The sequence below is a fragment of the Corvus brachyrhynchos genome, unplaced genomic scaffold (genome assembly GCF_000691975.1).
Source record: "Corvus brachyrhynchos isolate BGI_N302 unplaced genomic scaffold, ASM69197v1 scaffold23, whole genome shotgun sequence".
NCBI classification, from domain to species: domain Eukaryota; kingdom Metazoa; phylum Chordata; class Aves; order Passeriformes; family Corvidae; genus Corvus; species Corvus brachyrhynchos.
The window spans coordinates 7,537,945-7,565,716 of NW_008238983.1; the positions used below are offsets into that span (position 1 = coordinate 7,537,945).

General features: G+C 37.0%; 1 protein-coding gene across 1 annotated transcript in view; it reads left to right on the forward strand.

The window, feature by feature from the left end:
* The first annotated feature begins 6 nt into the window (after positions 1–6).
* MARCH11 (membrane associated ring-CH-type finger 11) overlaps positions 7–27,772 on the forward strand; it is a 31,336-nt gene continuing 3,570 nt past the window's right edge. The window contains exons 1-2 of the mRNA XM_017738786.1: positions 7–992; positions 23,317–23,509. Of these exons, the coding sequence (XP_017594275.1) occupies positions 786–992; positions 23,317–23,509 (400 nt within the window). The 5' untranslated portion in view covers positions 7–785. The remainder of the gene's footprint in view (positions 993–23,316; positions 23,510–27,772) is intronic.

Below are 27,772 nucleotides of genomic sequence, written 5' to 3' on the forward strand. Positions count from 1 at the left end.
GTGCGAGCCCCGGCTGCCGCTGTGCGAGATGGATGTGGCAAACGCCTGGGGCAAACCTGAGCCGGCGCAGAGCTTTGGGAGAATTCAGGGATTTTGCTGTGTCTGGCTTGCACGCTGGGTGTCTTCTGGCCCTCGCGCTCCCCTGTTCACCTCTGAGGGACTCTACACAATACGAATTTCTCAGGTTTCTGTTAGACTTTAAAATGACAGTGTTAGCTTACAGGTAATGCTGAGAAGACCTCCAAGTATCATTTCTGTCGTGACTTTACTGGGCACAATATCAGCAATGGATCTGTAACTAGCATTTTGTAGCTTGTCTTGGAGTCGGAAAGAAGAGAAGAGCTGATTTGTATAATACTGAAACTACTGGGGGAAGTGCTTAGTTACATTATTTAAGGTCCTGCCTGACAGCTGGCTAGCTGGACAGCACAGAGCCGTTCTCCAAGAGCAAGGTTCTCTTGGAATCGTGACGTCACACATTTCTTTCCAAGTGATGACTGCAAATAGCTGTTGGAGAAATATATCCAACCACTTTTGGAATCTTTTGAGGTATTTGAAAGGGCTAATGGTACTGTCGTTTAACGCACGGTAATATTTTGTTTCACATAGGTACATGCACATTTGTAGGCAGCTTTCTGTCTTTTTTCTCAGTAGAAGCAGCTAGATATTTTTAAGACAGTTACATTTTTGAGTATTTCATAGCCAAAAATACATGCTTTTTCACATACTGAAATTGAGACCAGGTCATTGTTACAGACCCCTAAATATTTCAGTATTTAGTGTACATGTACATGAAAGGTTCCTTTAAAGTTGATGTTTCTGTATTGCCTTTCCAGGGTGAATTGTTAAACCCTTGCCGCTGTGATGGCTCAGTACGATACACGCATCAGCTTTGCCTCTTAAAGTGGATAAGTGAAAGAGGGTCATGGACCTGTGAACTCTGCTGTTACAGATACCATGTTATAGCCATTAAAATGAAAAAGCCTTGCCAGGTAATTTGTTCTTTTTAAAAAAAGTATGTGTTTTCAGTCATTTTTTAAAACAAAATGGTTCTTACTTTTACATCCGAGGTTTTTGGAAAATACAGCAGAAGATCCTATATGCCTCACCAGCTAGCACTTGTACCCACTTGAAGTTGGTTTTTAAGACCAGTTACATATTAAAATGTGTAGTGATTTGGTTCTGTTATGTTTTTCTAGTTTTTGGCTTGCTGTAGAAATGGTCTTTAGAGGTTGGTAAATTCCGTAAGTAGTTAAATCATGCTGAGATGTGACAGAAAACTGGGATCTCCCGGATTCACTTTCTGAACTTTAAACATGTCTTTATTGTTCATTAAAGACTCACTCAAAAGTTGATTTTGTTCATTCTTCAAGCCTGGGGTCCAAAGGGGAGAGGTGAAGAAAGCTTCTGTTGTCAGTGTATTCATCTACTGTAAAAACGTAAAAGGAGGTGACTTTTCAGTCTTGGCACAGTTCAGAATAATAGAACAGTCTTAAAGTTCTGTCCACCTGCAGCTGTTTCAGAAGCTGAAATGTGCAGTAACATTTTCCACAGCTCTGTTTCAGCAGCATCAGAACATTCAGCTGGAAGTTAGAGCATTGTAGTGGTAGCATGTTCAGGGAGAGGCGGGAGAGAAACTCAAAGCTCCAGCAGATCTCTTAGGGAAGCATTAATACCACTTTGCATATCAGAATCCTTTAGAGGCTTTAAATTCCATCCTGGAAATTGTATTTTATAACATCTGAGGAACACATTTAGTAAGATAATTGTATCTTTTTTTAGTTTTGATCCTAAGAGCGCAGAGATGATGGAGCTCTCAAAGGCCAGAGCACTTGGGTCATTTTTCTGTGCCTGCATTTGATTGGAGTTTTATAGAAAAGACATGGTTGGATGGTAATGGCAGTTGTGTGAACGTGATAAGCATTCCTTGGATACAGGATATCTGGAGTATTTGCTTATGGCTGTTCAGATTAGGGGCAAGTACTTTCAGAGCCAGTGGACGTCAATTTTTTTCCTTTATAAATCCTCAAAGGAAAGTTTTTGGTAAACTTTCCTAGATAGAATTTTTATGATGTAAAGCAGTAAAGGATTTGTAAAACACTCCAGATAATGAAGGTGGTAGATTCTGTTTCTACAGAGACATGGTTTGGCATGGGGTTTGATCCTTTTGGTTTTTTTAACCTTTTAAAAATCTTTATTTCTTGCATATCCACAGCAATCTCATCCTTTTTCTAGCAAAGATGATAGCAATAGTTTGCAGTTATAGTATCTGAAAATAGTTGTTAGACAGCAAAGACATGACACAGTTGTCTGCAGAGAGGCATCTAGTACTATTTGAGATGTCCTAAGGTAGCCAAAATATGTACACAGAATAGCAGATATGACAGAACTTACAAAGGACTCTAGAACTGCAGCTGGAGGCCAAGTGGATAGTAAAGGTCATCTGAAATGTCATTAGATATCTATGTGTGGACAGCAGCATCAAGCCCAGTTCTGAAGAACAACGATTCAGTTTCTGTGGAAAAGAGAAGCAAACAAGAGTCAATAGATGACACAGCAGGCAACAAAGTTTTTCCAAGCTTAAAAGGGAAGTTGAAAGAAACTGAAGAGACAAAAGTTAAATGCCATTCACTGCATGAGTTGTCACCTTTTTTTTCTTTTTTCTGGGGGGGAGGAGGGAAAAAAACCAGATTAATGTTTCTCGTTCAGTAGCTAAATACTTGATTTATTCTTAGCCCTGTCTTTCATTTTTTAGGTAAGTCATTTAAGTCTGTCCTTTCTTATTCTTGACAAAATAGCATACACAAAGATTCCATGGAGTTGCAACTCAAATAATAAGTTAGACATGCAATCGTGAGGTCAAATTCCTGACACCGAAAAGATGACCCATCTCTTTGAAGGAACACAGTCGTACCTTTCTCAGTCTCCTACACAGAATATTCCTCTTGTAGTTACAGAATCTAAAAGGAAGTCTCAAAATGAAGTCATCTGTGTAATTTTATAAGGGGAATCAGTCTTAAAATGTTCTCCCTCCTCCCCCATATTCTTGACTGTAATAGTATTGGCCGTTTTTAACAGCTGTCTTGGCTTAAACTTTTGGACGGGTTCTGAGTCGTTTTCTACACTACACAAAAGCTCATTTTAAGGTAACTTTCTGGTTAGTTTTGGCAAAAAGCTAAGGGTGAGACCATTTCAATACAGAAGGAATTTAAAACATCTTCAGCTGAAGTAGTGAATGTACTTAAAAGTTCCCAAAAAAGGAGGACTTCTTGCATAATGTTAGAGACAAAATTTGGACAAGAGTAGTTTACTCTTTCAACAACCAGTAGTCTGCCTCAGTCCATCTTCCCAGAATTGTCTCTACCACTCTTTTACTTATTAGAACTTTGTAGGCAGCATCATAGGAGAGAAAACTGGTGCTATTAACAAAAGTAGCTTTTTCTCAAGTGAGTGCAGGTTTACACCAGGTCTGTGCAAAGTTGGTCTATTTACACTCAGGTCTATGCAGATTTACACCAGCTCTTAAGGTTTGCTTTCACCTTATGTATATAAGGAATGTAAAAATGTGTAGGGACTTCAGAAGCAAGAGATTTTTCTATGTTTTCATTCAGAGCATTGGAATCGATGTGGATATTCCGTTTAATATCTAACATGTTCTATGGTTTCCTTTGCTTCATAGAAGGCAAAGTAATCCCCAAGGAGTGCCTCTTTTTGGGCAGTGCATTCAAGAAACAAAATATTTCTATTCCAATAGAAATTTTCCCAGATTGACTGTTCCAGTTTCAGCAGCTGCTACATAATTTACTTTTAAGAATCCAACCCTGAAAACACATAGATTTTATTGTAGATATAAACCTTAAAACATTAAAAAAACCCCAAATTAACCCATGGGCTAACAGTGAAAGATGAGCACACAAACAAGTTGATGGTGTTTGATATGATGTATAACAGAGAAATGCAGATTTGGAATTCTTTGATATCCTTCTTAGGATCATATCAGAAAGACGTATTTAACCTTGCACTAGTCCATTAACAAAAGCACATGTTCATGCTGCTGGACTTGTTCCTTTTGGCAGGGTGGAATTTAATCCAATAATAGGCAGGGCTATGTTAATAACTAGAAACTTCACTCCCTCCCTCCCCCTCAAACTATAATGAGGGGAGCTGGAACAAATACTGCTCTGGGCAGGGAGTTTTGGAAGGGCTTTTTGAAAAGACATAAAAAGGAGAGAGGAACTTCAAATGTATGACTTGGAAATTAAATCCACTTAGAATTAAATTTTAGATTAACAAAAAGAAAGAAAGCGCAAAAATAAATATTTTTTATTAGTTTGTTAAGCTTATAATTTGTACAGATTTCCTTCCTAGAGGAAATACATTCCTAAAAGAAATATAAACGCATTGTTTTGTTTTTATTGGTGCTATCTAATTTTTAAGCTGTTAGGAGATTAGTTCACTAGACTTGCACTTAAGTATGAATATGTATTGAAGAATGTCAATGCTCTCATAAGATTCAGAAATAATGTTTAAAAGTGGAATAGACTCATGCAAATGTTGAGAATATATACTTTTGTGCTAAAACCTGTCATTTCTATAAGTGAGTAGTAAAGATATTTAGAGACTTGCCTTTTCTGGACTGTTGCTAGTAGTAGTCTATCATAAAATCGTGTCACATTAGATGTTTAATAAATCCCATTCATTAAAGCGTTATATTCTGGTACTTTGGTGGAATGGACCTATTCCGAAAGTGATACAATAGATGGATGTGCTAATTTAAAACATAATTGTGTGGCAATTCAACACCTTTTCTGACACCAGAAAAATCACAAAACTTGTTTTAAAAAGTAAATTCTTACTTGTTAGGCCTGATTTCTTAAAATAGAAACAAATTAAGGTGGTACGTTTCAAAAGGTAAAGTTTCACTTTTCCAAATTTTGTTAATGTGCATAATCCTCACTCATTTGAGTAAGCTCACTGGCATGAACTAGATAAGCATGAGCAAAACTCTGCAGCAGACTGCAGGTATGTGAGTGCATGTTACATTAAAAAGTGCAAAAGTCCAGTTCTTCGGATGCTTCAGAATGGAGGCCAGTGTCCAGAAAAAATTCTGTAGTAAATGTTTAGTAAAAGTTTTGCCAATGACTATGCTCAGCTGGATGACAGCATTGAGTTCTTCTAAGCATAACTAAGAAGGAGAAAGGGACAGGGCTGAAATCTCCAATTATGCATCCTAACTGTGCAGTGTACTAAGAACAATTAATGTCAACTCCCCGTACTGAAGATCCGGAAGGATACATTGTGCTATTCCATATGTCAGTGGGCAAAAAAGAACAAAAAGGATTGTTCCAATACTAGACAATTTACAGAGAAGTTTGAAGAAGAGATAAGGGACAAATCCATGGTACACTAGCCTGGTACACTAACCATTTCTAACTATAACTGAGTTTTTGGCATCTCAAATGGATGTGTTTTAAGAGGCCTCTTGAAAAGAGAATAGTGAAGCTTTGCAGGAACCCTTTGAATGTGAAGGCACTATACAAGGGCTATGGGAAAATAAAATACTTGGCTGAGATAGGTATCATGAACTGAATGGAAATGAGATTCAATGCCTGAGTAATCATTAGAAAGTAATTAATATGTCAATAAATGCCTAAAAGGACTTAAAAAATCAAATCAAGTCTTTTTAATTTCATGTGATGAGGAAGAGAGTCCATCATAGTGGAGAAAGAAGGCCAGTAACGTGGTCAAAGTAGTGAACTAAAAGGAATTGTATTTGAAGCAGTTTTGTACTTTCTTAGAAAATGACTTTCGTCATGAGCTTAAAAGATGTGTTACAGTAATTGAGACTTAAGATAAAAGTGATGATGAGAAATCAATTTTTTATGTTTGAATAGTCTTAGATATGCTGCATAGATAGCACATGCAAGTTTTAGAAATACTGGGAACAGGAGGATCCAAATATATATTTAAATTTAGGATAATTCCTGGGTTACAGAACAAATTTGTGTATTGGAGGGACAAATATATACTGCTTGAGGAAGGGTGGGACATGAAAATCCTAGAGATTTTAATGAACCTAATAGAATGGTAAGATCTGTACAAAAAGTGGTAGAAACAGACTAATGCTTTAGTTTTGACAGGAGAGAGAAATCTGAAACAGAAAACTAGATGTCAGTCATTAGCATAGATATAGTAGCTGTACTTCTCACACTCATTTCTTTTGTAAGCAGCTGCTTTTGGCCACTTCTAGGGAGAATTTCCTAGACGAGACAGACCTTTTAATCTGATACACTCAGAGTCATCTCAGTGACAGTGACTGCACTGGGTAGATGGTGATTATGATGTTATAAGTAGCACGCTTAATGACTTTAAAAACAAGAGGTTAGCAGAGCTGTTGGAGAGGGCATGTGAGGGTTTTTTCTGTGGTGGAAAAGGCAAAATACATTTTCTGCTTACTTTCTGTGAAAGATCTGAAGGTAAATGAGAGACTGAAAGAGAGAATTGGGTAAGCAATTGTCAGTGGTGCAGAGTACAGAGAGTATAGAAGAGAGGACAGTAAAAATGTCACCACCGACTTAAAAATAGAAATGCAAAAAATAGAAGGCATCAAAGAGAAAATTCTGATGGGATAATGAATTTCATGTTGTGTTTTCTTTGTTTTCTTGTAATTAATGCATAGAGAGACTTGGAAATAAAAGGAGTAGAGGACTGGCAAATAAAGGCAGCAAAAAGTTGTGGAGACAAAAGTCATTTTAGCTTGAGAAAAACGTTTGGTTGGCCATTCAGATGAGAGAGCACATTTTTCACAGAGCAAGTGAGCAGGCCACTGGTGCACTGCTAGCACACTAGAGCTGAATATTTGGCTGTTAGCATACGGCGCTGAAGGAGTGCAAGGTGGACATTACAGTGGAAAGGAGGAACAAGCTTTAGAAACTTTAGAAAAAATGATAGATTTGATAACTAATGACAAGAGACAGAAACCAGGGGATGGAAGAATATCGTAAGTACCAATGATCAGAAAGTCATGAACTAATGAAGAATAATAGGTGAACAAAGGAACTGATTCTGTCATCATGGTGAGAGTTGGGTGGGGATAGAGAAGAACTAATAACAAAAGACTAGATACTGACTTACAAGTACTGAAGCATATTTGTAAGTGATGAGGAGAAATGAAATTCATCTGAAGAGGTCAGAGCAGACATCAAATGGGAGCTGAAGCTGTCAGGAAGGAATATGGGGGCTTACAGAAAAAGTCAAACAGTTTAGCAGTTCTGTCAAGGTAATCAAGTAGAATACAAAACTAAAAAAAGCAGAGCATACTTAAAAAAAAATAATAGTATTGAAAGTATGTGGGTGTGTGCCCCTGATATGTTACTCTTTTATTTTCTGTAGCTTATTAAAAAAGCAATTGCTTTCTGTTTTTATTTTGTGAGATGTGTAAATTGTGCTCAAGGCAGTTGGACTGCTAGAATAGTGTGAAAAAACAGTGCAATGTAAACTGTGAATGGTACTTGGAAATAATACTTTAATTACAAGTGTCATCCTGATCTAGTGGTAAGACATATAATACAGATTTAAAGAGTGGCATTATCTTGGTGTATTAAATAATGAGTTAACTACTTCAAGGAAAAAAAAGTGGATTCCTTCAGCCTAAGATTTTCATGGGGCAGAATGACTGGCGTGAGATACAGTGCCAGGTTGTTTTTCAGAGGAAATACATCAAATAACAGTTATTGCTGGAAATATAAGCATAAATTACATATTTGCAACAGACTTCATTATAAAAAAACCCAAAAGTAAAAAGACAGTGTGAATGGGAATCAAGGTTGCTACATATAGGTGCTTATAGATGCTGCCGTTGGAAATGCTAAGAATATCTAACAATGCAAGGCTTAAGACATGGTGTCAGACCTGCATTTAGAACCTTTGTGTTCCTGGTTTTTGTCATTTTCTGTTTTCTTGGGTGTTTTCCCAATAGCTTGATCTGCTTGAAATTTGTTTAGTCATCAAGGATTTCTTAGTTTTCACAATAGAAATTTCAGTCTTCTTGTCATATGTCAAAAATCCCAATTATTCAAGTCTTTAATTCCTGTCAACAGAGATTAGTGAAGAATACTGAAACCAAGAGGTGGTTGTTTCAGCAGGCTTCTTTGATTTCTTCATATGAAAAATTGTTCATACACGATGGTGTACTGCTTTCATACAGCGTGTCTATGATTCCTTAGCTTATACCGGTTTGGCAATATAAGTAACCTGCTTTGAGCACCAAATACTGTCAAAACATCATGACTTCTCTACCAGTCTGTGTTAACTCTGAGGTGTCCCTGTAGTTTAATGCACAAATGAAATTTGTCAAAGAAAGTTTTATTAAATTAATTTTGTGACTTCCTTTTAATACTTCTTGTTTTTGAATGTTGGTCCATTCTCCCTGAAGTCTTCAGTGCTTCATCCCAATGACTGGCAGTCATGTCAACTTCTTAATTTGCTATATTGGGGAGACAGCTTTTGCACCTCTTGCACTTGGATTTTTAAAATTTTTTGTCCCATGCGTAGATTCAAAATGGATGTTTGCTATTCATTCTGAAGATTCTTTCTTGTTGCTTCAGCAGTGTGCAGAGAATAGCCCCTGCATGCTTTTGTGCCTACAGTGCAACAGTGAAGGAACACTTTGACCCCAGTTCCTTTGAAGTACTTGTCTGAGTCAGAGCATCCTCATTGTGCATTTTGCCTGTATGACTCTTTTCCCATGGGGTTCTGTGCTTCTTGTTTTGATTTATTTCAACTTTCCTTTTTATTTCATTTCTTCATTTCTTTTTTTTCCCTCTCCTTTTGTTTACATTTCAGTGAAGCTCATGGAGAATGAGTATTCTTATCCTTGGCCACATGCTGTTTCCTTACCCACTACTCTGTGTGTATGTGTCCCATTTTTGCATATTTTTCTGGCAGTATCTTCCCTCCAGGGCAGCACTGAGTTTTGTGACAAGCATATTCCCAGTACTGGAATGCACCATACTGTTACCCACACAAACCATATTAGTGGATGGAGGCTATTTCCTAAGCTAAGGCTCATTTTTCTCACCTTTTATGGCCAAAGAACAGATATAATAAGATAATTTCTTAGTAGTTTCACAAAGTCATGAACCTTACCATCAAGACAAAATACTAGCTAGTTTTACGTGTGTTTAACTACTCTCCTAACACTGGAAGCATGTTATTCCAGGCGCTACAAGGATTTTGGAAAAGGCAAATTCCATAAAACTGGCAGCCAGGAAACTGCTTCTGAAGAAAATGAGAGGAAACTTCAGTATGCCTTCTTTTCTTTCCCGCTAAGGAGACTCCCTCTGGTCCCTGGGCAAGAGCAGACAGACAGAAAGTCTACATCTTAATGGAACACTGTATGTATCTCTCATTGCTTTATCTGAGCAATCTGCAGTTTACTAGAGCTTGTGGTTACTCCCAGCACTTTCTGTTCCTCTTTGAATGGCTAAATTCTGCATCTGTTTCAGGGCTGCTCTTCCATAGGGGGAGAGCAATATGACAAATTTTACTTGAAGGAATGGGCTTAACAGCTGATGTGAGCTCATTAAGTCACATCAGAATAACACAAATAGAATATGGGAGACTTACACTTTCAGCCTTTTCCTGCACCTGCAGCCCTGTTCATCCACATGTAGTGACCACAAGAATCATTGTAAGCTCAAATCATTTTATGTCACCTTCCAAAAAGGACACTTTGCTGGTATTTGAATGTACAAGCTGACTTAAAATCCTCCTGAGGGTCACTTCCTCCTCACCCACCATTTACAGAGTATTGCGTATCATCTCATTGCCTTCTGGATGCTTGCACCAAATAGAAATTTGATTAATAACTGATGCTTTTCCTGTTTCTGTCAAACTTACAGTATAAGCAGAGGGACCTTCAAATGCATCTTGTAGAAATGCATTCATGGGTGCATCATCGCTCTCTACAACTACCTGAAAGGAGTTTGTAGTGAGGTGGGTTTGACCTCTTCTCCCAAGTGAGGAACAAGCAACAGGACAAGAGGAAATGGCCTTAAGTTGTGCGCAGGGAGGTTTTGATTGGAGATTAGCAAAAATTGCCTCATCGAAAGGGTGATCAAGCATGGAAACAGGCTGCCCAGGGAAGTGGTGAAATCACCGTCTCTGGAAATGTTCAAAAGGCATGTGGATGTGGCACTTGGCAATATGGTTTAGTGCTGAATGCAGTGATGATAGGTCAATGGTTGGACTTGATGATCTTAGGCATCTTCTGCAACTTTAAGATTCTGTGATCCTATAATCTCTGGGATTTCAAAATCCTCTACTTCAGCCTGTCCTTTCCTTCCTATAGCCTTGGTTAAAAATCTAGAAAATAGGTGAAATTTCTTTTTATTCTAGGGAAATGTGCCTACTTCAGAGTTTCTCCACTGAGAATGGATATCATGTACTTGACTGTGTTCAGAAATTGTGGAAAATATGTTGTGCATTCAGTGGGAAGAGTTTATGGCTGTTGGAATTTTAAAAGCTTATCCTTCCCCTGGGCCTTTCCCTCCTGCCTTTGTAGATCTCACTGATACACAATTGCTGTGAATCTAGCCCCAGCAATTAAACCTACAAGATCTAAGGACTTCAGCCTTCTAGTCTAGACCGTTTCAGAATAGAAAGCAGTTTCAGTAGTTTAAATACTCCCAGATGTCCTGGTGTTCATCATGTGACACAAGTGAACCTTTGTCTTCATTGTACAACTCTCATGCATCAGGTCTTCATGATAACCTTCAAAACCCTTCCTTGTTTGGGTTCAGAGATACAGCCTTCCAACCTGTTTACTTAAAAATCATCTAGAATTTCTGCAGCTCCATGTCCTGCAATCCTGTGTTAGTACATCTGAAGTGCGGATAAGAAGCCATGTCTTTGTCCCAGTGTCGCTCTCTCTGTTTTCATCACCACTTCTCTGGGCAACCTGTTCCAGGGTCTCACCACCCTCACTGCAAAGATTTTTTTCCTAATATCTAATCTAAACCTACTCTCTTTTAGTTGAAAGTTGCTAAACCTCATCTGATCACTACACTCCCTGATAAAGGCTCCCTCCCTGTCTTTCCTGTTGTCCCTCCTGTAGGGGAAGAGAGTTTGGTAGAATATGTTTTATGACAAGAAAAAGAAAATTACTTTAGAAAGCTAACTTTTATTTACAAACTCAAATTCTTGTGGGAATTTGCATGCCTCCAAAGGGGTGGTTAATTTGTACATCTCATGTTTATTTTCATTACTAAAGGAAAAGCACTTTCAGAAAACTCCTGTGCTGGAAGACAGCAATCCAACTGTTCAGACTGTCTGTGGCAGTCAGCATCTCTGGAGGTTGTGGGTCCAAAGTCGCAGCTGCTTAGCTGCCTGCTGGAGGATTCCACCACTGGACTTGCTTATTGTGTTGGTTGAGAGTCTGGGCTGCTTCACTTTGGTGGACCATGAGCAGGCATTCACAAAGTGCCATTTTAAAAGCTGTTCTATTGGAAAGGTGCTGAAGCTTGTTTTCACAGTCACAAGAAAATGCCAACCTTTTCCCGTCAAAACCTCATTCCAAGTACCCAGCATAGCAAAAACCTGTCTGGTGTCAGTATACTGGCCATTTTAATGATTTTTTTGCATACAGTTTTTTTATGATAGTGATTCACAATCATGTAATTCAGAGTTGGATGCTGGATAAGTTACTAAGTCATCCAGGACTGACTGGGCAAACCTACCGGAAGAAGAGTATTAGGTCATCTCTTTACCAGGTGTCTGAGCCACTTACCTCTTCGAGTGCTTTGAGCCGTGAGCTCTTACACTACCTGTTTCACAGTCCTGAGATGTTCCATTAGCTCAGTCTGCAGCCACCAGTCTTAGATGCTCTGCCCTTTCTCAGCTCACAGGCTTGATGTTTCTCAGAGTCTAATGAGTAAGTGAGAATTTCATCTGAGATGGAGAAACCTTCCCTCCTTTTGCATTAGACATCATCCATATAAGGATGAGTTGCCCACAAACTCTGGATATCAAGAAATTTTTGTCTGACTACAGTGGCAGAACCAGGGCCTTTTGAAGATCTGTTTCCCTGTTTCTATCCATTCAGAGAGGTGAAAAAGAATCATAGGATCATAGAATGGTTTGGGTTGGAAGGGACCTTAAAGACACTGGAGTTCCAATGCCCCCTGCCATGGGCAGGGATGCTGCTTCGTGGATGAGGTTGCTTAGGAACCCATCTAACCTGGCCTTCAACACTTCCAGCGAAGGGACATCCACAACGCCTCTGGGCAACCTGTTGCAGTGCTTCACCACCCTCTGAGGAAAGAACTTCTTAGGGTTTTTTTTTTCATTTTTTTCAAGTGGGTAGCAAGTATTTCAGGGCTTATATCCTACAGGACCACTAAGGTGTTTTTCTAAGAGTATCCTCAAGTGTTACTGTTAGTATTGGTAAGGAATCCAGAGACAGTGCTGACTGTAGGGTAGAACAATCTTATGAGCTTCTGTTCTGAAAAGAAGACCAGTAGCTCCATCATATGTAATCAGTGAATGTAAAGAGGGGACTATTGTGTAGAAACAGCAATACATGATGGTGTTTATAGTCATGAATTTTAAAAATGACAGTTGCAGAACAGTAAGTGGTTCTTCCTTAAGTGTGTTTTCCATATGGACAGCATGTACGTACCTTTCATTCTTTTTCAGTGCTTTTGGTATTTGAGAGAAACTGATGGTATATTTATTTTATGTCTGTATTTGTACTGCAAGAGAAGGTATGTGGGTTATGTGTAAGTCATATACATGCCATTAAGCCAAGAACAATTTATAGTTTAGGAATTTTCAAGCACAATGATATGAATGGATATTAAAGTCTTTGGTATTGCAACCATTGCTCCTTGCAGCACTATGATTGCTGATGCACAATGTAACAAGTCAGACAGCTGGGAATTTTCAGTGTTCAAAAGCATATTGTGCAATTTAATTTAATTACACCAAGGGATTTCAGACATATTCATGATATGGTTAGAGAGAAATAGAGAGTTTCTGGTATAGTGTATACTATAAAGGCAGCTATTCCCTTTTTTTATAGATAGAGCTATAATATTAGATGATATGTATTATCTAAATTGCCATGCTCTGTAATTAAGCACTACAGCTTATATGTTTTATAAAAATGGACTCTAATAAGTAACTGAGTGATCAAAACCATGGCTACCCAAACGATTAGAAAAAATTCAGTACTGATTCAAACAACAGCACATATTAGTGTATAGTTGTGATTATTTAGCAGTACCTGAAAAAACGAATGCAACTGACTTTTAAAATTTTGCTGTTTAATATATACTTAAATAACAACTTAATAATAAAATATTTATTAATAATAATTTTAACATTAATACATTATACTAATTCTTGTAAATGTCTTATGCATACTTTTAAAGCCTTCTAGTTATTATACATATGTGATATAAAAAACATGTAATTAATATTAATTAATAAATTATAATTAATAAATAACTTAATTCTTACACTAGGCCAAATTTTCAAGCAGTGTATTATTTACCATATTCATTTGCACTGTCTAAAATTTTATAATTATGACTAACTTCTCTTTAAGTGAAGATTTATTGCTGATTTAATTGACTATAGAATCAATCTAATTGATTTGCTAATCTAATAAATTACATTCAAATTGACTTTTAAAGCAGTCTCTGGCAGGTTGCATACAGCTCAGAACCCAGGATTGTTTTCTTCATGATTACATGCTAGCATATAATAGCTTGGTATTCTTACTGCTCTGCCTTCTAACCTTAGTCCAAGATACATGTTATCTTACTTAGGGATGAGACAAGGCAACAAGCTGAACTCGGGATATATTTCTTGAATCTTTTTGTTTCCCTTAAAATCTGAAGTACTCTTTGTTTCACATCTTAAAAAAAACCCACATGAAGTCAGGATTGCTTCTTCCCTCATGAGCATTTTTCAGATTTTTGTATGAAAATTCTGATTGCAGTCTGTCAATTAGTTTTTGCTCAGGGCCAAAAGGAGTAGAGGCCAGTATTTGTACTCAGTTGATTTCTGGTGAGGTTGTACCCTTCTCTGCTGAAACACATCATTGCCATACAGCAACAGGAAGAAGACTGAACAGGGAAGGTGCAGCTCCCTAACTAAAGGTGGGGAGTTGCTTTGTTCCAGAAGTATTGTTCAACTATTGTGAATAATGTTGCTGCAGGATGCAGGGAAATCCAGTGACAATACATGGTGATGTTACTTGATTGCATGTCTTTGGATTCAGAGAGTGTCTAGAAGGAGATAGTGGAAAGATGTAATTATTATGTACTTCAGACAAAACAATGCTTTGCAACTAAACTGTGCTTATCCAATGGAATATATTTGTGCATCTGCATTCTTAGGGTCCTCTTTCAGTCTTCTTCCAGTGAACTGGAAACTTTGAACTCTAAAATTCCAATTACATGGCATTTCTTTCACTTTCACGTGATTTCTATGGTTCTTTTCCATTAAAGCCTTTCCATGGCTTCTTTTTGTGCATTCAGAGCCCACTGAAATATGCCAGTGACAGAAATAGTTCCTGATGCTTTCTTTGTACCATACTAAAATAATTTCCCTACTTACCCCCATGGAGATGCTGTGAACAGAGTAATCAATTTCATTGGCTTTCCCTTTGGTTCAGTGAACATCTATGTATTGTATGGAAGTGTTCCAATAAATTACTTGGAAGAAGTTCTACTATTGAATATCCTGAATAACACAGAAATCTCAGTTATTAAAATAGTATCCTTAGAGGTGAAAGTTTAACACCTTGCTTTAACTCAGGTGAACAATGGGTTTGAGGCAAGGTTCTCACAAGGGAATGGACCAACCATTAAGGTGTAGAATATTCTCATATAAACTCTCTGTGTTTCCTTTTGCACGGGTTGGAGTCAAAAAGACAGAGAAGGAGTAGCCAGCACTTTCAGAAAGTCAAGCTAGCAGATGAAATGGGAGTTTCAGTAAAGGAACCATAATTAATACTTGAATACTTTTAACATGATAGACAAGAAGGCATCAACAGAAATGATCAAGAACAGATGATCCCTGTGTATAGTGACTAGTGTCCAGGGTATTTTTGTAGAAGATGCGTGTTCTGGCCCTCCATGCTGAGCAATTCTTTACATACATTTGCTGAGTGTATCAATATCATCATGAACTGTGCAATCTTAGCCTCATGCTCAGCATTTTTTTAGCTAGAATTTAAAAACAGTTCTTTTCCCAGGAGAGAAGGAAAAAGCAACTCCAGAACCCTTTCCCATACTGTCTGTGTTCAAAAAGCAAAATACAGAGTTGTATAGGCAAAACGCGGTTAACCATCCTAAGTGACTACATGGCATGAAAATTGTTAATACGTCCCTCATATTGCTCATTTATGATCTTGCTGAGGTTTACTTCCTCAGTGCAATTAGAATGAATGTTTTTTCTCTCAGTTCTTCCAGGAATGTGGACCTGACCGTAACAGGACAGCCTATGTTTGAGCTAAGCTTTCAGTTTAATTTTGCAGATCATGTTTTAAGTTGCAGAGAATGCAACAGCCATGGCAAGCTTTAATTTCCTCCAGTCATTAATATTTAATTTTCAGATAATGCTATCATAAGTACAGTAGGTTGCAATGAAATTCAGTATTTCCAATAAAACTGCAACAGAAATTGAACACATCCTACTTTACAGTAAGAATAGTGTTTATTCACATAGAATGGTAATTTCATTTTCACCAAATATACACATTCATGGAATGTGCAAAATACCAATGAGCTAAGCTACTAAGCTAAACTTAGTTTGAGTCTCATAGGAGTTAAAAGTTAACTTGAGAATAATTTACTTAACCTTACATGTTTCTTAGTTCCTCCAGGAACCTTTCTAGACCGTCTCCTCTCTGCTCTGTTGTGTACCAGCAGACATCTGTTCTTGTTTGTTGAAGTCCCCCATGAGAGCCAGGGCTAGCAAGCATGAGACTTCTCCCAGCTTCCTATGGAATACTTCATCTGTATCTTCATCCTACTTGGGTGGCCTGTAACAAACTCCCACCAGGATGTCAGCCTTGTTGCCCTTCCCCCTGAATCTTTACCCGTAAACATTCAGCTCTATCCGCACCGTCATTAGGCTCTAGTCAATCATAACACTGATAACATTCAGGACTATCTTGCCAACTCTCCTTCCTTATTGATCCCACCACCTTTATTGGGGGGGGAGGCCCTAATTCCTACATGACCATTCTCAGCTGTTTCTCTGCTTTCTAATGTATCAGTAGCTCTTGTGCCTTTGCTACCTCATGGATCTCCATTCCTGCCTCCACTGAGATGGCAGACCAAAGGACCTTTGTAGCACTGTCCCTCCAGCACTGGTGTGCTACCTCCAGGCTGATTTTTAGTGAGCATGGCTTTATCCCTTTTCCGTTCAAGTTTAATTTAAAGCTCTTTCAGTGAGCCCTGACAACTCCTGTGCAATGATCCTTTTCCTGCTTTGCGACAGGTGCACCCTGTCTGTCACCAGCAGGCTCAATGTCATGTAAATTGATCCATGATTAAAAAGACCAAAATTCTGCAGGGAGGGAGTTGCAGAGGAGATTTGTCCGCTGCGCTGGGCAGGAACTTGTCACCATTGTCCCGTCGTTTAGGTCACTGCATTCTGTTGGACAGAGAGAGGATAGGGAATCCTCCATATCATGCATTCTGTCTGCCCTTTTGGGCCTGTCCCGGGGAAGGTAGTTGAGCTGTCTCTTGACTCCGATATTCCTCAGCCTACTTGCCTGCTCCTGGAGCTCTGTCACTAAGTGGAGTAACTCCTGTTCCCTAGCACACTTTCCACAGGGACGCTCACTGCTGCTGGCCCCTACTGGCACAAGAGCAGGGCACACTCTGCAGCCCGGCACCAGGGTGTCAGCGTATTCCCACTGCAGCCCTGCCTGGGCAGCTGCCTCAGCTGGTCACACAGTCTTGCCTAATTCCTTTCATTTTTTGGCCATCAGCAAAAAATAGGTAGCGATAATTTCTCAGAGAAAGAATAATGTAAGACTAAGTAGTTGGCATCGCAGCTCAGCTTGTGGTCTCAGATCCTAACGTCGTTTAAAGAATCATTAAAGATAAAAGGTTTAACTGTTCTGCTTTGTAAGTAGTAAGATTTTGAAAGGTGAATGTAATAGAATGTGACGATTTTGTATATTAACTAGGATGTCCAGGCTTCTGGACAGCCAGAAATCCAGGATGTACCCACTGTAGGTATAGATGTTCAATCAGTTGTCTACATGCAGTAAGCCAACACTTCCAGGAACTGTCAACTAAATTGCTTGAGTGGTGCACAGATGGACAGGATTTGCACAGTAAATGTTATGTTTTCAGAATGTCCCAAGTAAAATACTGGTGCAGCCTTCCAAGATGATTGAAATTACAGAAATTACATACAGCCCAAATTATCTGTATTAATGAGCTCTCTGCCTGATGAAAAGATAATGGACATCATGACTCCAGGCACTCTATGTGTTAATAATGTATCAAAATAGGCAGTCATTAATGGTGGGCTGCAATTTTTGTGGCATAGATTCTTTTAAGAAAAAGTCATAAAAAGAGAAGCCTGTAGCTAAAAATGACATTTCAAATGTTTGTGTGTGTGTGTGTTTGTACTCATAACTTTGCATTTTCTGTCTAGCCTGGTCAGTAAGTTAACTATCATTGCATACTGAATCTTGTAGTCAACATACACTTACTGCAAAACATTTCAGAAACCCTAATTACCTAATCTCATAGACTTCCAACAGGATAAAGTAAGGAACAGCCATTTCAAAAGTAATTCATTGGACTTAAATCAGCGTGTTCTTTTGCTTCTGTGTGAGTTTTATTCATATGTACACAGATTACAAATCATGTAATGCATAATGAACAACAGTAGGGAAGAACTTGTTCTTGTGAGAGTTGATTCTAGCAATTAGAGCAATCTAACAAAAGGTTTTTGAGGTATATTTGGCATGTCTTCAGGTTATTCATGTTATATTACAATAGGTCACAGCCAGGCATTATTGTTGCTGTAATGTAAAATACTCATTTGAGAATGAGTGAAGGGAATGAGAGGTCTCAGTCAGCAGCGCCCATAATAAGCTGTGTTTCTGAGAGAACAGAGTGGGGTAACCCCATAACAGCTCTTTGGTTTAAGGAATTTTGATGGATTATAATTGGTACAGTTGAAGCTGGTACGCATTTGGGTAGCCATAAGGAAATTTCATATGTTCTTTATTGAGGATGTAGGAAAACCTGTCATTTCTTTGCAGACATTTTTAATGCAATGTATTCTAAGTACAAGCACAGTCTAGATACTTTGTTGATCCCTTTTCTGCCATGTATTGTACATGTACAATAATCAATGGGCTTTTACAAGGCATTATTAAAACAAAACCAAGTTAATATTGATTTATCTCAGAGGTGACAGACCTTTGAAAATTTTTCCATCTTTATGTTAGTAAGGACATGTACATAACTGTATTAACTTTATTCTTTAACAATTAGTCCATCAAAGCAATATGTTTCCTTCAACTTCTGAAAGTCTCAACCTCCAAAATAAGGCATTATTTCCTTATATTTGTATTTTTGTTTGACAGAAACCTTAGAAGAAAAGAGAAACAATGTTTCTGGGGTCAGAATTTGAACTCTAGAGTACCATTAATGTACTATACTCCCAAATGATTTATCAGAGGAAGACTAGTGGTAAATAAAAGTTTAAAAGAACCAAACAAAATGAAGTGTCAGTAGAAGTAAAAGTCTAGAAAGTTTTCAGGGGCAGACAGTATTACATTAAAACAGAAGCATAAATTATACTTTGTTCAAAACACCATTTTCAAAGGAAGTTTTTGCCATGATTGTATATTAAAATAAAATGGTTTTTTTTCATGGACAACTGAGATGGCAGGGTACATCATAACACTACAGATAGGATGGGAAGGAATATGAAATGGGATCTTATTTCATAGAAATTTAAATGAGGTTTTTTAAATGATTATATCTGAAACCTACAGTATTATAGTTATCTAGATACAAAATATCTCACATTGTCTTCCCATTTCTAGTTATTGAGCAAAAATTACAATCTTTCTTATAATACTTATTTTTTAGGGTCATTTGCTTTACAGAAGCTGACACTAAAATCCGGTCTAGATCTTTTCTAGCTTGGCAAAATACTTAGCTAAAATAACTGTTACTGATTATGGAATGTATAGTAAGTAAATAGCAAAAACAAATTAGAAAGTCATAGTATTATTCATAATCATGAGCAATTAAAATTTTCGAAGCAAGTTATATGAAGAAAATGAGAAAAACACTAGTTGAAATAATGGATTTAAATCATGACACACTAATAATGTGATCATTCAATTTACAATGTTAAATAATTCAGTCTGTTATATTCTAAATGCAATTTCTCAACATTAACTATCACTGAATTATTTTTACTATATTATTTTTGTGACCTCTATTGTAAGCCATTAATTTGACATTAACAGATAAAGTGATTATAACAACATAACAGTGAATACAATAAGGAAAACAATTGTGAGAAATCAAAGAAAGTTTAACTTTTGATGCTATAAAAAGAACCTTACTCTTAGAAAGAATTTTCTGTTCCTGGGTGTCCTTCAGTTGTATTCTCACAAGTTAGCCATGCTGTGAGTGAGACTTCAGGCAGAAGCAAATGGTGTGACCACAACTCCAGTTCCTCTTCACAAGCCTTGTTATGAAATGCAAAGCAACCAAACAATGCAGTCCTGTGCAGTTCATCTCACTGTCTAATGGCGAAAGCTGGCCCTGTCTAAGAGAGGGACTGAACATTCCAAACCTATCCACATGTGAATAACATGGTAACTACAGAATGCCACCTGCATTATGTGAAAAACATACCTGTCTCAGTAACACCTACTCACTTTTTTCATAATTTGTACCCAAACTCAGTCAAATTTATGCGAAATATAATTAAGGCAGTCATTTCCCAGGAAGCAATCTCAGACTGTAACAAATCAAAACTGATTGGAGAGGGGCAAGGAGAAGGAACTTTCAGTTGGGGTAAGTTAACCATCCACAGTCTTCTTGCCATTTGCACTATGGACTGACATAGACAGAAGATGAGGTCCCCAAGTCCATCAATCACATGGTAGAGCTGAACACCAATCCATCCCACCCTGTCATTCCTAGGGTGCTGGATTCTTATGGTAGGCTGCTGACCACAAGAAGGCAAGTTAGCAGTTTCACATAAAACTTTCTAGGCCACTAAAATGTCTTCTGTCTTACACAGACAGTCCTTCCTCATCCATCTACTATGGAATATAATCAATTAGTTTAACTTACAGATTAAAAGTAATAGGGAGGAAAATTCCCTAAAATTTTGTAATTTCTTTGTTATTGCTGACCTTCGTACTGAAGAAGGTGGAGGACTAAAATTTCTTTCGTAGAACAAAGACAGTGAACATCACAAAGATTAAAGTAGTTGGGTAACATAAGAAAATATCCAACCCTATTTTGGGGTTCTTGGGGTTTTTTTAATTTTGATGGGGTTTTTGGTTTGTTGGTTTGGGGTTGTTTTTGAACTCTTGTTTGATTTTTAAAGGCAGAAGAGTTAGGAACTACAACTCTGGAATGCTTGTGCTATTTCTCAGTAATTGTAGTAATTTGATAGCATGCTGATATGCTGAATCCCTGGAATTACTGACTTTATTGAGGTTGAGAGATTAAATTGATTGCATTCTTGACAGACAATTAGCTGATCAGGAGAAGAGCAAAATAACAACAATACATTCTTTAGAAGAGAAGAGGTGAGGATCATATATATGTTTCTTAGAACTTTTCGAGGTCAAGTTTTTCTAGAAATAAAGAATTGGGAAAACACAACAAAAAGCCCTCATGAAATGGATAGAGGTGGTAGGAGTGGTTGACTCTGAGGAAGAGCTATTGGTTTTCAGACAACACCAGAACAGGGATAAGCTTTGTGTCTAGACTGCATGGTACATTACTTATCCCAAATGTTTGGATTACCTTTCCTTTTGTTCATTATTGTCTTTGCAGAATAACTATGAGCAATCTAAGTTAAAAAAAAAAGAAGAAAATAAAATCAACATACACTGAAGTGAGTTTAGGAACTTCTGCATTGCTGAAATTGCACTGTGACAGATCTGCTGTTTATTTCAGTTATTTAATAGTTTTTTCAATTTATTGCCAGCTTCCGTGAATTTGACAGTGTAATATTTTGTGACAGTTAAAGCTTTACTTCATGTAAATGGACTTTGATTTCAGGCATTCCAAAGAAATTTAATACAGGTCTGTCTCACACTGATAAAGAAAGAAGATAGACATACATAACCACCAGCATTTTTGACAGTTTTCTGCCAAGTCACACTATGTAACTTTAGCTGAGAAATGAAAAATAATTTTGTTTAACATTACCCTATGGAGTCTAAAGAGAGTTCCATGAATTTCAGTCCTGAACTTCTAATCCTGTATGCAAGTAATATCTGAGTCATGAAAAGCTCACACCATTCTGTCATCCATCACTTGTTAATGACCTTCTTTGACCTTATAAAAAGATGTAACAAAGGAAATGAGTATCCACAGTTGTTCTACCATAAAAAGGTAGTGTTTAGTATGAATAGCCCCATTCCAAACCCTCAAGTTCCATGAAAAAGCTAGTCTGCATTTCATGAGTTCATTATAAAAGAGTAGTATTTCAAGATAGACAATTTACAAATTGTTATACATCTATCATTTTGAATTATTATATTCAGAACGTTGCGAGAAGAGAAGGAATGCAGCACCACGTGCAAATCAGGCTACTGTAGAAAAGTGAATGGAAAAAGCTGAAAGAGAAGAAAGGGACAGAGGACCCATTGCTCATGCAGGCTCTTCACAGTGGTACTTGATGGGAGGAAGAGAGTGTAAGTGGGACAAAAGACTGAGATCAGACTGAATATAAGAAAAAATGTTTTTGAAGAAGAACTTTTTCCAACCTGAGTACAGTCAAGAAATGGTGAAGGTTGCACAGAGAGGCTGAACAGCCTCCATACTTGGAAATTTTCAAGGTGTTACTGAATAAACCCCTGAGCAAGCTGGTCTGATCTCATCACTGATCGTGTGTTGAGCAGGAAGTTGAACTAGAGGGCTCCCACAGGCCCTTGCAACCTGAATTAAAATTTTATCTTATGATTATATGGTACTGGTTACCCAACAGCTGTAAAAAAGAGAAGGCTTTAGTAAAGTAATAGGAAAAAGGAAAAAATATTGTCAGATGGGAAAAGAGGTAAGAAAACCCATACTGCAACAGCTTTCTCCACTTGTTCTCTATTGCAACTGTAGAAGGAGGCAGGTACATCCAAAATTAGGAACAGGAAAGATGGCTGTCTACAAAGTCTTCACACCAGCCCTGGAATGAGTGATAGGGCTGGAGTGGGGAATCTGCCAAGGTAATTTAGATAATTATGGCCAAGAAAAACCATATATGTTAAGGGTAATCTAGAACAATTTGTTCCTTATGCTGTGTTTTGCTTTTGTGACACTTATAACAGAATTGTATTTCTCATCTTATCTTGACAGAAGTCAGTACACATACTCAATTTTATTTAAATCTTGTCACACCATAAACCAGAGTCATGTCACATATGGAAGATAACAGCCTTCCCTGGAAAGATGGACATAATTGGGGTGCACTGAAAAGAAATGTTTGTGCTATCTATATTCAGGGCTCCTCCTGAGTTTTCATGTTGCTTCCACACTAGGTTGCAGGTGTCTTTTTGTGCTGTTAACATTGGTTTATGCAGAGAAAGACAACTTCCTTGGTATGTCTGGAACTTCTTTGATGAGAAACCTCAAAGTGGAAAATGGCTTCACACTTCAGGAGGGAGGGATGGAAAGGAAACCTGTCACTCTAGCATACGACATACTTGAAAAGTCTTCTTCTTTTTTTATTCTGTTCATTGCACTCCAAAGAAGAAAGACTGAGTTCCATTCCTAAGACTTAATATTTTTTTTTGCCTACATATTCAAAACAGAAATAAAACTATTAACTCTTCAGAAGTTCACAGCTAGATGGTATTGATAGTGACACTGGAGGAAATGGGGAAGCAACTATTAGCTTCACTTTAAAGTGAAATAGGAAAAAAATATATAAAATGTCAAGGATATTAGTAAATATCTGTGAAGATATGTGTAAATATTAAAATAATTTCTGATTTCAGGAAAAAAGGTGGAGTTGAATGTGCAACCATGGACAATAACACTTTTATCTTATACAACTTTGTTTCTCTTTTAGTGGCAAAGCATTACTATAACACTGGTTGAGAAAGTGCAGATGGTTGCTGTAATCCTAGGATCTCTGTTCTTAGTAGCAAGTGTGACTTGGCTTCTATGGTCAGCCTTCAGCCCTTATGCAGTATGGCAAAGAAAGGACATCCTTTTTCAAATCTGCTATGGAATGTATGGTTTTATGGATCTAGTATGCATAGGTAAGCTCAAAATCTTTAAACAGCACAGACTGTGGTTTAAGACTGTGACTATTTCTATTTTTCTAATTGGTCACTCTAATTTATCACTCCAGTTCTTTGCAGATTTATTCTCAGCTGATACCTTTTGCAAGTGCTGCTTTTTACAGTGTTCCAAGTACTGCAGAGAGAAAAGAATCAAAGAAACTTTGCTCTCAGATTCATCAGTGTCTTCCCAAAATGTTAGTGGTGAGAACAGGATCGGTTTAAATTTCTTCATAAAACAGACGACTAGCAAAGTTCAGGAAGTTAAACAGATGAAAATATGAAAGGCATTATTAAAATAATTAGTAAAATTACACACTGTCATCTTCTGATGCCAGTTTGAATTAGATTGTATCATCATGAAGTGCAGAAGAAGCCCTTGAAGGTGTCATCACACTGCACACCCAGAATTCAGTTGCACACATTTATATAGGTCACTGTGCTAGAAATGGAGGAGAACAGAGAAGTCAGGGATAAGTTCTTTGCACATCATAAACAGTTATGAAACACTTAGTGCTAACTATAGTAACTTGCTTTACTATTAAAAAGTCCCAAGTCATTGAGCTGAAATCTTGTAAGAGAAAATACATTTTACTGCAACACTGTATCGACTACTTCAAAAATTTCTGAAAGTACACTGGACTTGGGAATATTTAAATAGAAATCCCTTTAGTAGTACCTGGTAAAAGAACCTTGATTTGATTGTTAGAATAGTTATGGCTATTTGCAGAGGAAATTTACATTAAATATTATATAATTATATAATTTAGAGAATTAAATTTTCATAATTAGTAATACTAATTTACATTAAACCACATTAATGGAATTTCATTTGCAAGAAAATACAGAAGTGAAATGCCATCTGATGTTTGCATTGATATTTTTGAGAGATAAATGTTATCTGAATCTTATATATAGGAATTAGAAGGACAGTGCTGAATTGTGCTCCATAAGGAACAAAGAGTGATTCCTAATATCAAGGGTTTGGCTTCAACTGTAAAGCCACATCGTCTTTTATTGAAACCATCCCATTGCTGTACAAGTATTTATATTTCGGCTACATCAGCAGTTCTGTTCATTTTGTAATTTTTGTTGGAGAAGCTGCTCTGGAATGTTTTGTAACACAGGCTTTCTTCTGTGAACCCAAATCTCAGACAGAAAAGCAAGCAGAATCTCATACTTTGGAGTAGTGCTTATCTTTCAAATGAACAAAAGAGCTCAGCTACACGTCCTCTTAGATGCTGATTTCTGAATATCACCTCTTCCAGCTTAACACTCAATATTGAAGGCTTTGCTTTTGTTAAAAAATACACTAAATGAAGATAATATGTGCTTCAGGCATTCTAAAAATTTCATTTATATGGAATTCTGGCTTGTTTGGTTTTTTTGTCCCAGTAAAAAAATTACTTTGGTAAGCATCAGCTAGTTGAAATAACCAGTTACTTCAAATCATTTTCATTTTTCCCATTTGTTTTACTGTTAAAAAAAAATGGGAAACTTAACAGTTCATTTAGCCAGATTAAACTCCAAGTCAGTCAAGAATGTCTATGGGTGATCAGAAATATTACTGTATTTATCCACAGAAGTAAACATTTGGAAGGTGACCTTCCATAAATTGGTACGTGCAGTTCTGTAGCTGCCTTTCAAGCCAGCCAGGTTCAAGCCACCACTGAAGTGGAAGCTACTGAACTATCATGTACCTCACATGGAGCTGGCTCAGCTACACCCTGCAGGGGCAAAGCAAACACACAGCTGTCTTCCCCCACAAGGTAGATTGACTTTCCTGTCATTTAATAAATGCATATTTTATAGTCCTATCATAAATAATACATGGAAAGTTAAATGTAAAACTGACTACAATTAAACATATTTGGACACTGTTTTGTAGTTATAAAGTTCACTGCAGATATGACTTAACAGTTTACTAGACTGTATCTGGAAATTCAGAAAGCTGTATAAAGGAGGTTTGGCGATTGAGGAATTTTGATAATCCAGATTCCTTCAGTCCCACTTATTCTGCATATAATTTCAAGTAATTTGCATTCTGTTAGCTTGTAAGATCAGAACTTCTTGTAACTCTTAAAAATAGTCATTAATATAGTCAACCTTATTCAATTTAATCTTTTTCTTTCATGATAAAGTGAGGGGTTTTAGATTGATAGTTTTAATTTCAAACTTTCAAATAAAATTCTCTAATAGATGTATGTAATTATTACTTACAAATGATTTCAAAAACCCCAAACACTTTCCATTATGCTGGTGACTTCCCAAGGCATTAACTTATGATTTTACCATTATTATGTATAATCTCTTATATCATAAAGCTTGTAATGCTTACAACCAGCGACAGTTCTCACTTAGTATCTCCTCTCCTTCCATTTGTGTTTAGTCATCCATGGCATTCTCTTAGTTTTCAACAGGATTTACAGTGAGTGAATACCTCTACTCCCACTGTAATTTCTCTTTATTTCAATGAAAAATCTATGCAGACATACAGGTTTTCCTGTGCACCACATATTTCAAGATAATGCTTGAGATACTGGTGGTATGACCAAGATTTATTCCATCTGCCTTCATTTATGCCTCCCTACACCTTTGCAGAAACAATACAAATATTCCTGGTCATTTGTGAAGTGTGATTATCTTCAGACAAAAAGTGTGAAGCACTTTTTGAAATGTTTTGCTATAATTTTAAAAGCAGTCTGCCTAAAGGTACTGATGTATTTTTATGCCATCTTTGAAAACGGGCACGTAACAATTCGTTTACCCAGTGATTGAGTTATATATCATACATAGCACACCAGTCACTTTCTTATTAAGTAATTTACATGTAACTTGTATTTTACTTCTTTGTTTTGTTTTACATTTCAACAAAAGAAAAATCCCAAAGATTATAGATCACCAGTATAATATGTTCAGTTCATTCCAGCACGCATGCTTTATTGGTATACACTGTTCTCTTTCTTCTAGTCTGAATTTTTCCAGAATTCTTCCTGACAAATAGGATTGCTTTTACTTATCAGTGGTGGTTTTAACCCTACAAGTCATTACCTTGTACTTTTTTGCATCAAAGCTGAGTGTAAAGCTGTTCTCTCTGAAATTTGCTATTGGTAGAAGTTTTCCTAAAGCAAACCTTGAACACTGATCAAGTAGAACTACAGCCTATGAAAGCCAGAGTTATTCCAGTGCTAGGATCAGACCATCCATGTAGGGATTACCAGAGTGAGTTCATGAAAGGAATGAATAATATAAATCCCTTATCTAGCCACTGAAGTACAGTATATCAAGCCTTTGCCATTCTACTTTCTAGATCTAGCAATTACTTTGCATAACAGAAAATTCATAGAATTTTATCTATTTTTTCACTGGAAAATAGTTGTAACTACTGGTCATAAATGGTTCTAACATGAACAAAACTTCTCACAAATAATAGCAGCTGACTTGCAATCCCAGAACAATAGTGCTGCTCCTTTTCCAACAGTGAAAAGCAGTTTTAACATTGCACTAGAAACATGATTGGTGCCAGTAGTACTGTGGCAAGGGAGTAGGAGATGGGAGCCAGTGTGAGGTGTGAATTGCCCTCTGAAAGCCTCTTTCTTCCCTGCTAAGGAACTTGATGCCTTGCAATATTCCTGTAACTCCTTGGTTCTAAAAATGAACAGGCTGAAGTTACTTACAGTGAACACATCTAGCTGCATTTTACATGTCTTTACTCAGAAAGCCTTTTTTTCCTCCCACACTAGATCTGATTCTAAATAGTTTATAAAGAATTATATTACTATTTATAGCTTGAATATGTTTCACTTTAATGCTGTGAGCAATTGATTTCCTTTTTTTTTTTTTTTTACATCTGTGGGCCCTAGAATAGTTTTAAGACATGGCACTTTGTCCAGAAGTAAAAATAATCTTTTATTCCTGGATAAAATCTTGTGATGATTCTGGGAGGTCCATTCCTAAATGATTATATATTAGTGTGATAAATAAGATAAAGTTGTAACCTAATACCACCACATCTGAATGATATAAGACAAGTTGACTGCTTGTAAAGACATTCAGTAGTAAAAATTTCAAGTATCTTGTGAGTCAGGATAAGAAAACTTTTGAATACAGTGAAGGAATATAATAGTACTTGGCAAAAATATAAGAAAAAAAATATAAAATTAAGATTCTCCATAATCCTGTTGGCTGGATCCCACAGCAATCCCTCCATCTTAGAGATAAAACCTAAAGGTAAAATCTTCT